This window comes from Larimichthys crocea, chromosome X (genome assembly GCF_000972845.2).
Source record: "Larimichthys crocea isolate SSNF chromosome X, L_crocea_2.0, whole genome shotgun sequence".
Lineage (NCBI taxonomy): Eukaryota > Metazoa > Chordata > Actinopteri > Sciaenidae > Larimichthys > Larimichthys crocea.
The window spans coordinates 23169866-23183122 of NC_040020.1; the positions used below are offsets into that span (position 1 = coordinate 23169866).

General features: G+C 49.5%; 1 protein-coding gene across 2 annotated transcripts in view; it reads left to right on the forward strand.

Moving 5' to 3' along the window:
• The first annotated feature begins 835 nt into the window (after window positions 1-835).
• The window catches only part of LOC104936708 (PH and SEC7 domain-containing protein 1), a 41891-nt gene continuing 29469 nt past the window's right edge, over window positions 836-13257 (forward strand). The window contains exons 1-7 of one of the 2 annotated variants that reach the window (XM_019276693.2): window positions 1180-3050; window positions 6213-8725; window positions 9608-9716; window positions 10502-10776; window positions 10866-11140; window positions 11233-11467; window positions 11550-11809. In XM_019276693.2, the coding sequence (XP_019132238.2) occupies window positions 6389-8725; window positions 9608-9716; window positions 10502-10776; window positions 10866-11140; window positions 11233-11467; window positions 11550-11809 (3491 nt within the window). In that variant the 5' untranslated portion in view covers window positions 1180-3050; window positions 6213-6388. Of the gene's footprint in view, window positions 855-1179; window positions 3051-6212; window positions 8726-9607; window positions 9717-10501; window positions 10777-10865; window positions 11141-11232; window positions 11468-11549; window positions 11810-13257 lie in introns of those variants that run through there. The other variant, XM_027283356.1, reaches the window with a different exon arrangement.

Sequence of the window (13257 nt, forward strand, 5' to 3'; positions counted from 1 at the left end):
ACACGTATTCACGTATTCGGCTGTGCTCGGCTGTGCTCGGCTATGTTCGGCTATGTTCGGCTGTGTTCGGCTCGGCTGTGTTCGGCTCGGCTGTGCTCGGCTCGGCTGGGCTCGGCTGTGCTCGGCTCGGCTGGGCTCGGCTGTGCTCGGCTGTGCTCGGCTGTGCTCGGCTCGGCTGTGTTCGGCTGTGCTCGGCTCGGCTGTGCTCGGCTGTGTTCGGCTCGGCTGTGTTCGGCTGTGCTCGGCTCGGCTGTGCTCGGCTGTGTTCGGCTGTGTTCGGTTCGGCTGTGTTCGGGTGTGCTCGGCTCGGCTGTGTTCGGCTGTGTTCGGCTGTGCTCGGCTGTGTTCGGCTGTGTTTGGCTCGGCTGTGTTCGGCTGTGCTCGGCTGTGTTCGGCTCGGCTGTGCTCGGCTGTGTTCGGCTCGGCTGTGCTCGGCTGTGTTCGGCTGTGTTCGGCTGTGCTCGGCTCGTGGCCCTGGTACTCCGCTCAGTGTCTTTTTGCGTCGGTCCGCTCTGACGTACCTTGCGTCGGTGTTACGTCACCTAAACGATGCGGAAGTTGAAGTCACCGTGGAGAACGTAAACTAATGTCAGCAGAAGAAGAAACAACAGAAGAAGAAACAACAGAAGAAGAAGAAGAACCCGGACCGAACCGAACCGGACCGCCCGCACTCCCCCGACACCGGCATGTAACGTGCCTCAGCTAGCCGTTCCTCTGCCCGCTGTGTGCTCGTCGGTTCGCTCGCTGCCGACACCGTGAGACGTTAAATGGACCCACCGGGTGACTCCGGGTCCACGCCGGGGCTCGCGGGGTGTCGCACGGGTCGCTGAGCTCGTGGCGCCCCGCTGCTGGAGGTGAGTGAGCGGCGCGCGGAGCTCCTTTGAAAAAACACCGACTTTAACGGTTTCTTTGATGTTACCGCTTTATATGAACACGTGCACAGCACCGGGGGTCTCTGCGGGGTCACGAGCCTCTCCTCGTTACTTCGGCTCACACATGAACGCAGCACACCGCCGGTAGTCCCGGTAAATGTCCCGGTCACAGCCGTCCTCTCCGTGCGCTCCGCCCCGCCGAGCGGCGGAAAGTGGACATACGGTGGGTGGTGGTGATGTTTGGTGACATACAGTGGGTGGTGGTGATGTTTGGTGACATACGGTGGGTGGTGGTGATGTTTGTGGACATACGGTGGGTGGTGGTGATGTTTGGTGGACATACGGTGGGTGGTGGTGATGTTTGGTGGACATACGGTGGGTGGTGGTGATGTTTGGTGGACTGTGAAGGAGCCGAACTGAAAACCGACGTCCCGTGATCGTTTAAAAGGCTTTGGGTTCAACCTGAGACCCTGTTTACCGGGCCAAGAACTGAGCCGAACGGTAAAACGACGCTTCTCTGAAAGGAGATTGGCAGGCTGATGTCAAACACAGAGTGTAGAGACAGGACCGGGACTAGGACCGGGACTAGGACCGGGTCAGGGACCAAGACCAGGGCCCGGGACTAGGACCAGGGCCAGGGACTAGGACCAGGGCCAGGGACTAGGACCAGGACCGGGACTAGGACCCGGGTCCGGGACTAGGACCAGGGACCGGGACTAGGACCCGGGACTAGGACCAGCGACTAGGACCGGGTCAGGGACTAGGACCAGAGACCGGGACTAGGACTAGGGCCAGGGACTAGGACCCGGGACTAGGACCCGGGACTAGGACCCGGGACTAGGACCAGGGATGCTGAAGGTCGAGCGACCTTTAAAGTGAGAGCAGCTCACATTACAACTGAGGACACTGATCAATCTATTGATTTATTTCAACTCAATATTTCAACAGCTGATCTTTAAATTATTTATTATTTAATTATTAGTCTGGTCTTAGTTCGGTTCTAGTCTGATGTTAGTCTGGTGTCAATGTGTAAAGTCAGTTCTGACATTTCTTTCCAAACACAATAAATATGTTGTAAGATAGTTGCTGAAAACACGTGAAAAGACTTTGTTGAAGCCACGCCCCCATGCGTTGAAGCCACGCCCCCACAGTCCTGGAGCTGAGGATTCATTTTTACCTGATTTTGGCAAGTTCATAAACTTGTTGATATTTTTAATCATTCAACTTTGGCTGGGTGGTTAATACCACGTTCTTCTTTGGTCTGACCAACTCATATTTATTCTGACTTCACACAGACGAAGGAGGCAGGTCTACAAATGGTGGTGTCCAGTGTGTTGCTCAGTCTGACACTGGTTGTGACCCCCTCGCCTCACTCTCCTTCCTTGTGCATTAGAGAAACTGCAGCGACAGACACTGAAGCTTGTTTGTTCTGGGCTCCTGTAGAATCAGACCTTTTATTATTTTTATTGATTGTTTAAAAGTTAAACATGATCTGTGAAGAGGCAACGACAACGACGACAGTGACGATGACAGGACAGGAATCATTTCTGGATCGTTGGTTTCCAAAAGGTAAAATCAGCACACTGACGTCAGGAAGACGATCCAACAGACACACTGAACACTGTCTGGGAGATGAGGAGGAGGAGGAGGAGGAGGAGGAGAAGTCTTTCAGGTCTATCCTGATGTTATAACAGACAGTGAACTAGCCACTCCTCTGACATACACCTGTACTGTAATGCGTTGTGACATCACTGTTGGGGGCGTGTCCTGTGTCATTCATTGTTATTGTTTGGCCTTTAAAGCAGTTCATCTGCTGCACCTCATTGGCTGAAAGTCCAGGTCTGCAGGCAGCCGATTGGCTGGCAGGCTGCCAAGAAGACGGGGCGGGGAGGTCAGCTGATTGATAGACATCGAAGGTGGAGGGAGGGGGGTGAGGAGGAGGAAGAGGAGGAGCCGGAGGAGGAGGAAGAGGAGGAGCCGGAGGAGGAGAAGCTGAGTCGGGTCTGTAAATCCATGATGAGCCGGCTCTGCTGCTGCAGACAACAAGTGTTCAGAGAGAGAGAGAGGAGGGACGATAGAACGAGGTTACTCTAAACAGAGAGAGAGAGGAAAAGGAGGTTACCACGGCAACTCGAGGGACGACACTGCAGCGGCGAGCGAGGACGCCGGGACACACAGGTAAGGTTACAGCTGTGTGTGTGTGTGTATATGTGTGTGTGCATACGTCTGTCTTCAGTGTGTGTGCCGGTGGATTGAGCAGTGCATGCTGGGAGGGGGGAGGAGGAGGGGGGAGGAGGGGGAATCCTATTAGCAGAGTCCAGGAAAAGTAGGGCTAACTGTGTGCTAATCACACACACACACACACGCACACACACACACACACACACACACACACACAGACTCACACCACGAGCAGCACACACTTCCTTCATTCAGGAAGTTGTCGTGTGTTCAGAGTGTGTCTGAACCCGGGTCAGGTGGAGCTGCACCTGCACAGACCAGTTCAGTTCAGAGACACAAAGATGAACAGCAGCATTAAGAAATAACGTGAGTTATAATAATAAATCATGTCGTCCCTGATGTCACGCATTAACATGAACACACACCTTTAGTTAAATACCTTCATTAAACATGTTGCAGACTGTGAACAAACATATTGTTCATATGTTTCTAATATGTTGTAATACTCGATGTTGTTATGCACCAAAAACACCAAGAGAAGTTCATCATGGCTCCCCAGCAGTCTGGTTCTGGGCTCACCTGAGCCAGCTGAACTATGACCTCTCACCCTGTGTCTGCCTCACTTACTGATTTCCTACATTTCCCAGAAATCCCTCAGGCATCCCAGAGAGGGTTCTAAGACTTGTTTCAGTCAGGTCCTCCCTGATGGACGTAACTCTGTCACAGTGCCCTTGAGCCAGGCAGTCATCCCCACCCTGTCTAATCCACAGGAAGTGTCAGATCCAGATCACGTCTTTTCATCTCTGCTGCCCGTCGGTCTTCAGGTTCACCAGCTGTCCAGCTTCAGACAGAAACTGTGTTCATGTGCTGTTGGCTTTGAGTTCATCACAGATGTAACCTGATGTTCTCCAGCCTCTGAATATATACGAGTAAAGAAAAGAACACGTTACTGTCCTGTAGAAAGAGTCTCAAGTCATTTTTCCTGGTCAGGTCCTTTATTAAGGTACTTTCCCTCCACAGTCTTACCTGCAGCAGCTGGTCTTTATACAGACAAAAGAGTCAAGTAGAGTCACCTGTCTGATCTTTTGGACCATCAGGTAGCATCATCACATTGTTTGGAGACTAACTTCTTGTTTTAATCTTCATGACAACAGAATAAATGTGTGTAAGTGAGGCAGCACATCGCCACGTTATCGACCTCCTCCCTCAAACAGTCTTTGAACCTCTGCTATGATCACGTCATGAGAACAGACATGAATTCATTAATGGTACGAAATAATAACGATACAGTCCAACTGAAGAGCGATGCTGCAGATCAGGTTTGGTTTAATAACAGGTGCTTCAGTCTGGAAGTATAGTTTCCATAGCACATTAACAGACATCAAAGTATCAAGATAAAACATTGTTTTCATGCTGTAACATCTTCCAGATGATACCCATGATGCTCTTTGTCTTTGCTGTGGACTCAGCTTGTTTTTGTTGTCGTAAATGGATTGAAATATATACCTGGTTGTTGCTACTTCAGCAACTATATACAATATTACTATATAACTGTCAAATTAAATACTGTAACGACACTTTGAACTTCCTGTGGTGTGAACTGGTTCGCTGTGTAGCACGTCCGTTTTGATGTGGCACCCTCATTATCGATCAGTCATATGGGAGTGACTCTTGACCTCAGTGTTAACGTCCTTGTCAGTTCCCGGAGCTGTCAGAGATCAGAAATCAATGTTATCTTCAACAGCCTTTAGTGTGTTTCCTGCAGCTCAGTGTGTTGTTGTCACATGACTGATGATCTAAATCAGTGACCTCCATCTGAGGAGGACGGCTGTGGATTTACTGTAAAAGACAGTTTGAAACTGCAGACAGACAACACGGAGAAACGCGATACTCGAGAAAAGGGTTTGCAAATCAGACCGCTCGTACTGAACACCAGAGCAACAAGCGGATTTCCTCATCTATTAATAGAAGAATTTAAACTCATGTGGCGTCTGCTGGCCGCCATGTTGGAGGATGATCAAAGACACACATGATCATGTAGTTATGACGACATCTGACCTTTTTATACGGACACGGTTGTCTTAAAGGCTTTTTATGTACAGATTTTTATGTACAACTAAAACCTATAAAAGGAACCCTAGAACATTGTAAAGAAGTACTACAACCATTTCAGTGGCAACGAGAACCTCTTAAGGGACATCTAAAACATCTAAAATCAGCACAGGACCTCTTCAAAGACCACCAGCCTCTTAAAGGTCTCCAAAGTGGTCCTTAAGGTCTCCTAGAACTCCCTTAATGACTACTAGAACCTTCTAAATGACCCTAGAATAACCACTGCAACATCTTAAGTAATGTAGGAGCTGATGAAGGCTTAATGGTTACTCTGTTGAATGCAATGGACACTGTGGCCTCATGGGAACGCCAGCAGTTCTTTGGACTGATAGTCAAAGTAACTAAATAACTACTGGAACATTACTGTAGCTGTAGCATTGGTCTGAATGTTTATTAGTGAGTGATCACCCTCCTTTAACACGACAAACGGCAGTCCGTTGTGTTGGACTTGCCCTCTGCCTCCAATGAATAAAACATGAGAGGTCTTTGGTTTCTGATCGTAGCAATGAACCAGTTTGTCTCGTTGACCTACATAGAAGATTCAGAGGACTGTTGAAGTGTTAAGGGTCAAACTTTATCACCAGCCACAAGCTTTATGGCTAGAAGGGTGGAGACCTCCTTTAGTAACACCAAGAACATGAGAGTGCCTTTTATTGTTGCCTCAAGAGACGTCTGAACGTTCATGATTAATGACTGCGGGTAATATCTGGAATCATTTTAGTAGAAGGATGATTTTAGTTTTAACAGTTATTGATTGTCACAGCAGCACAACACAAACCTGTGTGGATATTTAAATAGCCCACTGAAGGACCTCTAGAGGTAGCAGTTCCTGGACTCTGGTAGGATGAATCTGAAGATGTTTTAACTTGTTTTTTAATGATGGGAAGACTGTGTGTCATGGAAAGGGTGTTGTGATATTTAAGAAAGTTAAAAGTAGAACAATAAAACTTATAAATGACTCTGCTGTCTTGAATGCTGTGAGGATTTTCTTAGGAATGTCTGTAATGACCAACTTTGTCTTCTTTGTATCTCTGCTTCCTGATGCAGGTTGACGAGTGGATGAGCACATGGAGGACAGACCTGGTAGTCTGGTTCCACTTCTGACCCTCGTCAAACATTTTAGCACTCTTCTGGGTACCAGGATGTCAAGGGATCATTTGCACAACTAGCAAAGGTCACCAGAAAAAGGGAGATCAGGACCTTTAGGTGACTAAGGTGCCAACATGTCTCAGGCAGGTAAAGTCCTCCACCTCTACGTTGAGGTGAGGTCTGTTGCTGAGGAGGAAGGGAAGGTTCTGGGGAGAAGAGATGATGGGACTGGTCACCTGATGCTTCAGTGCCCGGATGTCCTCCCTCACTCCCGCTCCAGCCTCAACCACAGTCCGGAGCTTTCTCGAGCCTCTCAGCACCACACTGGGGTTGGAGGCCACAGCGTACCCCCCTCAAAGTCCCCCTCCAGACACTCAGTCAGCTTCCAACTGCAAAATCCTGATGCTACAGGGTCTCCCACCCAGGTCCACCAACACGATGTGTTGCATGACAGTTTTAGTCAATTACTCCAGGTTCTTGCACCTGGAGCGACTAGTCCAAGCCAGCATGGTTCACTGATGCGCACCCGATCCTCTGACATGGATCCTTACCGGGGTAGGGGGTTTATGTCCCCATCTTCTACACCCTCTGAGAGGCTTACTGTACCCTCCACACCCACCAGCCACCGCAGGTCCTATGATGTCCCAAGGTTAGGGGGGGAGGAAGGGAAGACATCTGTGGTGACATTTGGCTACATAGAGAAAGCTAATGTGCACAGCATGGGGGGCCACCGTACCTCTCTGTACCAAAGTGAGTTGGATGGGCAGCTGAGGCCTGCCCATCTCCAGAAGAGACTGAGCGACCCAGTGTGGTACAACGGACAGCCAGGGCAGGGCGATGCCTACCTCAGTCACCCCTACCCGTCACAGAATCAGTCCCCACGGGGCTCGCCTTACATGCAGAGGGCTACCCTGGATGTTGCCAGAGATGCCACCTATAGGGCCTTGGAGGAGTTTGGATCACCAGAACTCAGGCGCAGATTTGTTGGTTACAGCCAAGAGAATCGCAGCCCGACCTTGCCAAGGCACTATCAGTCCCCTCGCTGCCGGTCCTGGACAGGTTCACCTGTCCTGCCCCGCAGCACCCACACCCTGCCATCCAAGGCCCATCCCCTGGAGCTGGACAGGGGAGTCTGCCGTAGTCCAGTGAATGGACTACCCAGAAGTCCTGCCTCTGACCACCTATCTGCCCACACCAGTAACTACTCTTATTCAGCGGCTCTGACCTCAACTCCTCGCTCTCATGGCCTGCCCCAGCAAAGGTCATGGGTTGGGGACGAGAGCCCTAGGTTGGCCAGCAAATTTCATCCACCTTTACCTGTGGGAAGACCAACAGACATTCAGCATGGGATCCCAACTAGCATATTCCCTACCAGTCACCATTCCAGGACTGGGAACCCCCAACACAGTGTTAACAGTAGCTATAGTGCTAATATCACCAACACCAGTAATAATGCTATAGACAGTATACACTGCAGTGCGAATAATAACTTATCCAGCAAGACCCACCACAAAACATCACGCGGCAGTAGCAGAGCCAGCAATGCAGTCAGCCCTATCAGTGACAGGAGGAGCGTCTCCCCATCCGCGAACACTGAACTAGCTTGTAGGTTAGCTGTGGAGGCTGCCAAACTGTCCACTGTGTTTGCAGACAGACGGACTCCCTCTCCGACACCTTCTCAAGCTGAATCCCAGAGGTCAGAAAGTCCCAAACCCCAACCTCATGCCACTGCTCATGGGCAAAGCTCCCCTGAACCTTTACAGACCAACAACCAGAACAACAGATGGAAAGCAATACCCCAAACCAGACCGGGATGCATCTCACCACTCCCATCGTCTTCACCAACGTCCCCAGCCTTGCCAGCTAGGTTGCACCACGCAGCCACCTCTCAGTCGCCAGTCTTAGACCCACGGCAGCGACGGGGTACATCACCCACTAAGGATATGACTACCCTGCACCGCTACCAGCTGCCACAGTACACTGGAAGCCGCAAATCACCTGGCATGGAGCTAAGGCCGTACGATCACCACTTAGATAGATCACCAAGGGACAGCCCTGAACTTTCCAGGAGATTTCTCTCAAGCCAAAACACAGAAGCATTGCCCGTGAGCTGGACCTCCAGGCACCAGGAGTGGAGGGAGGCTGGATCGACACAGCATGGGGACGAACTCTGTGACAAAAACTACAGCCGACAGTCCACCTCTGGAGTTTACACTCCAAGGGAGGTCGGAGGAGACAAAGGAATAAAGTTATCAGTACAGGTTCACCAGATGGCAATTATAGGTGTGTCCAAGGATCAGAGGGAGGAGGTTCAGGATCACAGCGGGGCTACTGGGACATCCTCTGGGACATCCTCTGGGACATCCTCTGGGACATCCTCTCAAAGCTCCAGTGGGGTAACAGGCAGTCTGTCCCCTGAAACCTCGAGCCACTCCAGCCACGATACAGCAGAGACCGGCTCAGGGATACAGGTCGGCTGGGTGGGAGAGTGATGAGGGTAGTACTAGGATCTGTGTGTGTGTGTGTGTGTGTGTGAGGAGGTAAATCTGTAGATTATGTGTGTTGTGTGTAGTGTGAAGTTTTTGTTACCTTAAAAACAATAAATATATGACAGAAACCTAAACTTCTTCTGCACCAGATCTTCTTTTGGTCAAACTGGACACTAAAATTTGCAAAACAAACAACAAGTTGGCATTTAACAACTACAGCTCCCATCAGGTTTTGGCAGTGTGTCAGTCTCTGAGACTGATGGAGTATGTTGTTTAATGCTAACATAGGTTTCTTTCTTTCTTTGTAAGTGTAGATGGTTCTTTTAGAAGGTCCCGTCTCAGAATTGACCAAATCTTTACTCAACATTGTCTCCCTCGCCCAAAGAGGTTTGGAAAATATTATCTACAGCAGGGTAGTGTTGGCTCAATTCGAGTATGGCTGTTGTGAACTTGCTGGAAATGACAGTTGCAACTTTTTAACGCATCCTCTGCTTTGCCAAATTGTATCTGTGTGGAGCATTATCTCCAACATCGTACAACGTTGATATGCTCCGTTCTTGATCATGACTTGGCCTCGGTTTAGGTGGTCTTGACTCAAACACTGCCACCAATCTCTTCTGATCATTTACATCTGATTTTAAAGTGACTAAGTGTCTTGTATGCTGTTATGGTTTCTGTAGGTCACATTATAATCGTTCTGTCCTGTAGACCTGGGATGTTTCTACAGTAGCCCAGAACAGACAAATTAAACACTGATGCTTTATTTTTTTCTGATGCTCTGATGTGTATTTTTTGTTTCCATTTAAAAAAAAAAAAAAATACTGAAGAAACTTTTTTTTTTTTCTTTCTTTCCTCCTCGTGCAGTCGGACGGCAGCTCAGTGACAACTCCGTCCTCGCGATCGCAGAAGATCGCTCAAGCCAAGTGGGAATTCCTTTTTGGAGGACAGACGGAGGACAGCGCCCACAGTAAAGGTACTGAAAGTACTATAGGTACTATAAATACTGCTAGTACTGCAGTTACTGTAGGTACTGTAGGTACTGTAGATAGTGTCCCAAACAGTTTCACACCTTCACACTGGGATTATAGCAGTAGTAGCATCAGTAGTAGTATCAGTAGTATATGCAGTGTACTTTTCAGCAGTAGTTTTTGGTCAGTCGCTCTTCCTTTCAGCAGATTAAACATTCCCTCTGTCTTTCTCCACTCAGTGAAGTAAACAAGCAGCTTCAGGAGCTTCATCTAAGCCAATTAGCTGCAGCTTAGCATCAGCTAAAACAGGTCTAACAGTGCACAAGTATTACTACACATCACTACTCACTTCCTGTTCTTTCTTTAGCATCAACACTGATATCTGTATTTGATCAGCTGTTAGTCCTGATTATCAAATGTTAATAACTAAATACAAACAAAATATTTTAGAAATTATTTATAGTGTTAATTAATTAAGTGTTAAAACAATAACATCAGTTTGTTTTTAATAAATCAATATGTTGTCCTTCAACCCTTGATGCAACGACACTGTTCAAGATTGAACAAAGTGACTCCAGCATCATCTGTGTTCATTCATGAATAATAATGAGCCGGTGAAGTCTGTTACTACAGACGTGCTTTGAATGGTGGAGATTTGTAAAAAGGGCATAAATAAATAATAAATATTTCCTTACATAATATATAGGAGTGTATCATCTGCATACAGACTTATCCTTGCTTGGCTTGGCTGGATGTTCCCTCTAACGTTATTTATAAAAATGTCCCGCAGACGCTCCATCCACAACGCCTCCGACCAGCAGCTCGCCCAGCCCCACCCCTCCCTCCTCCCTCTATCTAAAACCAGCCAATCAGAGGAGGGGGCGGGACAGCGAAGGTCCGAAGTTGTCACATCACGAGGTGCGGCAGATCGAGGTGGAACTGTTGACCCACAGCTCCAGAGGCTCCACCTCCAAGACCGGCATTATCCGCAAGACCATCAAATACTCAGAGACGGACCTGGACGCGGTGCCGCTGCGGTGCTACAGGGAGACCGACCTGGACGAGGTGACCCGGTTTCATCCAATCAGATTTCACCTGGTTCCTATCACGTAGATGATGTTCACAGATGATAAACTTTGGTTTTTATCCTGCAGGTGATGCGGGCGGAGGCCGAGGCAGCCGAGGAGGCGGAGGCAGACTCAGCCTTCGGGAGTAATCGCAGTGTTCTGGGAAACTCCTTCAGTCCCGCCGACGCCTCGCCGAAACCACGGACAGCCAGGGGGAAGGGAGACGAAGAGGAGGAGGATGAGGAGGAAGAGGAGGAGGAGGAAGGAGTGGTGAGCTGGGCCAGTGTTCGGATGCTGGGAGACAAACAAAGACAGCGAGCCACCAAGGACGAGGACGAGGTGTTCAGTCTGCTGCTGAAGGGGTGAGAGTTTGTAGAACTTCCTGTCCAATTGCTCAGGGTGGACTTATGGATGATGTTGGAGAACTTCTGTTTGGTGTATGTTTCCCTTTCAGGCCGTTGGGGGCGTCTAACTCACATGGCGGCCTCAAGTCTCCGATCTCCATCGGCAGTCCCCGCCGACCGTCCGACAGCAACCTTGACTCCTTCAGCCGTCATTTTGAAAGCATCATGGAGTCTCACCGGGCCAAAGGCACCTCGTACAGCAGCCTGGACAGCGTCGACCTTCTGACGTCTGGATCCACCTCTGTGTTCACCTTCGACCTGCCCACGCTCACGCCAGAGATCCAGGTAAGAGAGAGTGAGTCAGGAAGTCACCTCACATGGACAATGTTGGTGTCAGCAGGTGAGACTGACGTGTTTGTGTGTTCAGAGTCAGATCTGTGAGAGTGCCAAGCAGATCATCGAGCTGAGCTTCGCCCCGCTGGCTCATCCGGACCCATCTGCCCCCTCGGAGACGTCTCGCTCCGAAACCACCCTCAGTGCCTCAGGAGCGGGGCTCCGAGGTGGCGCCAAAGACGACTCCGGCCCTCCGGTTCGATCCAGGTCGGAGAAAGAGACGTGGCGTCGCTCCATCCTCAAAGACGGCTTCCGCAAAGTGAACTCGGCGCCTTCGCTCCACAGCAGCCCCAGGTGAGTCAGAGCTGACGGTTCAGGTGCAGACTGAGGGCCTGAAGTGATTGTTCTGGTTCTGTTGTTTAGTTTGTGGCCCTCGTCAGGGTCAAGGGTTCATGCACTGTGGAGTCCTGCTGTTCTCCTCGTGTTGGGGTAAAGACTCCGGACCTTCAGGGGCCTGAAGGCTCCTGGTGTGTCAGGTGACGTGTCACTGAAGTACCCGATGTATGAGCTCCTCAGTCTATCTCTAAAGCTGAGCACAGACAGCCGACAGAGGAAACTCATTTCAGCCGCCTGTATCCTCGATCTTTTAGTCACTGCCCAGTGACCATAGGTGTGGGTTGGAACGTAGATGGACTGGAAGATCGAGACCACCACGGTCCGCAGACACCGCACCAACCCGCCGGTCCACCTCACAGTCTATTTTCCTGTGACTCCTGAACAAGACCCTGAGATACTTGAACTTCACTTGAGGCAGCAACTCACTAGTCCGATTGTCCTGAGTGGAACGATGCAATGATTTGTCTTCCTTTTCCTATGTTTCCTGAAGGCCGTGTGATTGAGGAAGGCCAGTTTCAAATCTTTGTTGTTCAGCTTATCAAAACTTCTGTCTCTGCAGGTTTCAGGGTAACATCATTCTCTGTACTTTGGTGATATAGAATATTTTGATGCAACCTCTCAGTATTTTAGTATAGTTGAACAAATCACAGACTGACAGTCAGCAGGTTTGTGTTTGTGGAGGATCACAGCTCTTCTCCTGACCATGATCGTCCACCAGGTGGAGACAAAGACTCTGTAAAGGACAGATTCAGTCAACGCTTCTTATCAGCACTGAAACCTGCAGTGACACAGATGAGCAAATGGTGGCGCCAGAGTGTCATCATGTATTTTCAGTTAAAGTCTCCATGAAGAGTTTGTGTCCCTCTGTCCTCCAGCGTCTGTCCAACACGGACACAAAGTGTCTTCATGGTATTTTAGAGTTTGTCATTTCCTGATATACCAGACAAACTTGCTGATGATGTCATCCTGCACTCGGGGTATCAGATTTTAGACACAATATATTTGCTGCTTTCACCTCTGATGTCCTCCGACTGCTTCAACTCTGTGATTTACACTTTATGATGTAAAGAGCAGCCAGACCGGACCGGGTTGGAGCACAGCCTCTGAGACCAGCAGTGAATAACGTCACAGTACCGAGGTGACTTACAGACTTTATGATGGAAACATTGATCAGCAGTGAAGCGCTAACTGGACTGAGTCAGCCCGGGACGGCAGGATCCAAACCCGGCAAGAAAACCACCTGATAGGCTGCTGTGTTCACTGTTAGACTGGACACTGCTGGTTCAGAGGTTCTGTCGCTGTGTTCGCTGTTAGACTGGACACTGCCGGTTCAGAGGTTCTGTTCTGGGTTCAGAGGTCGTCCCTCCCTATCTGAACGTTTCTCCAGGATTCACGTAAAAAATGAG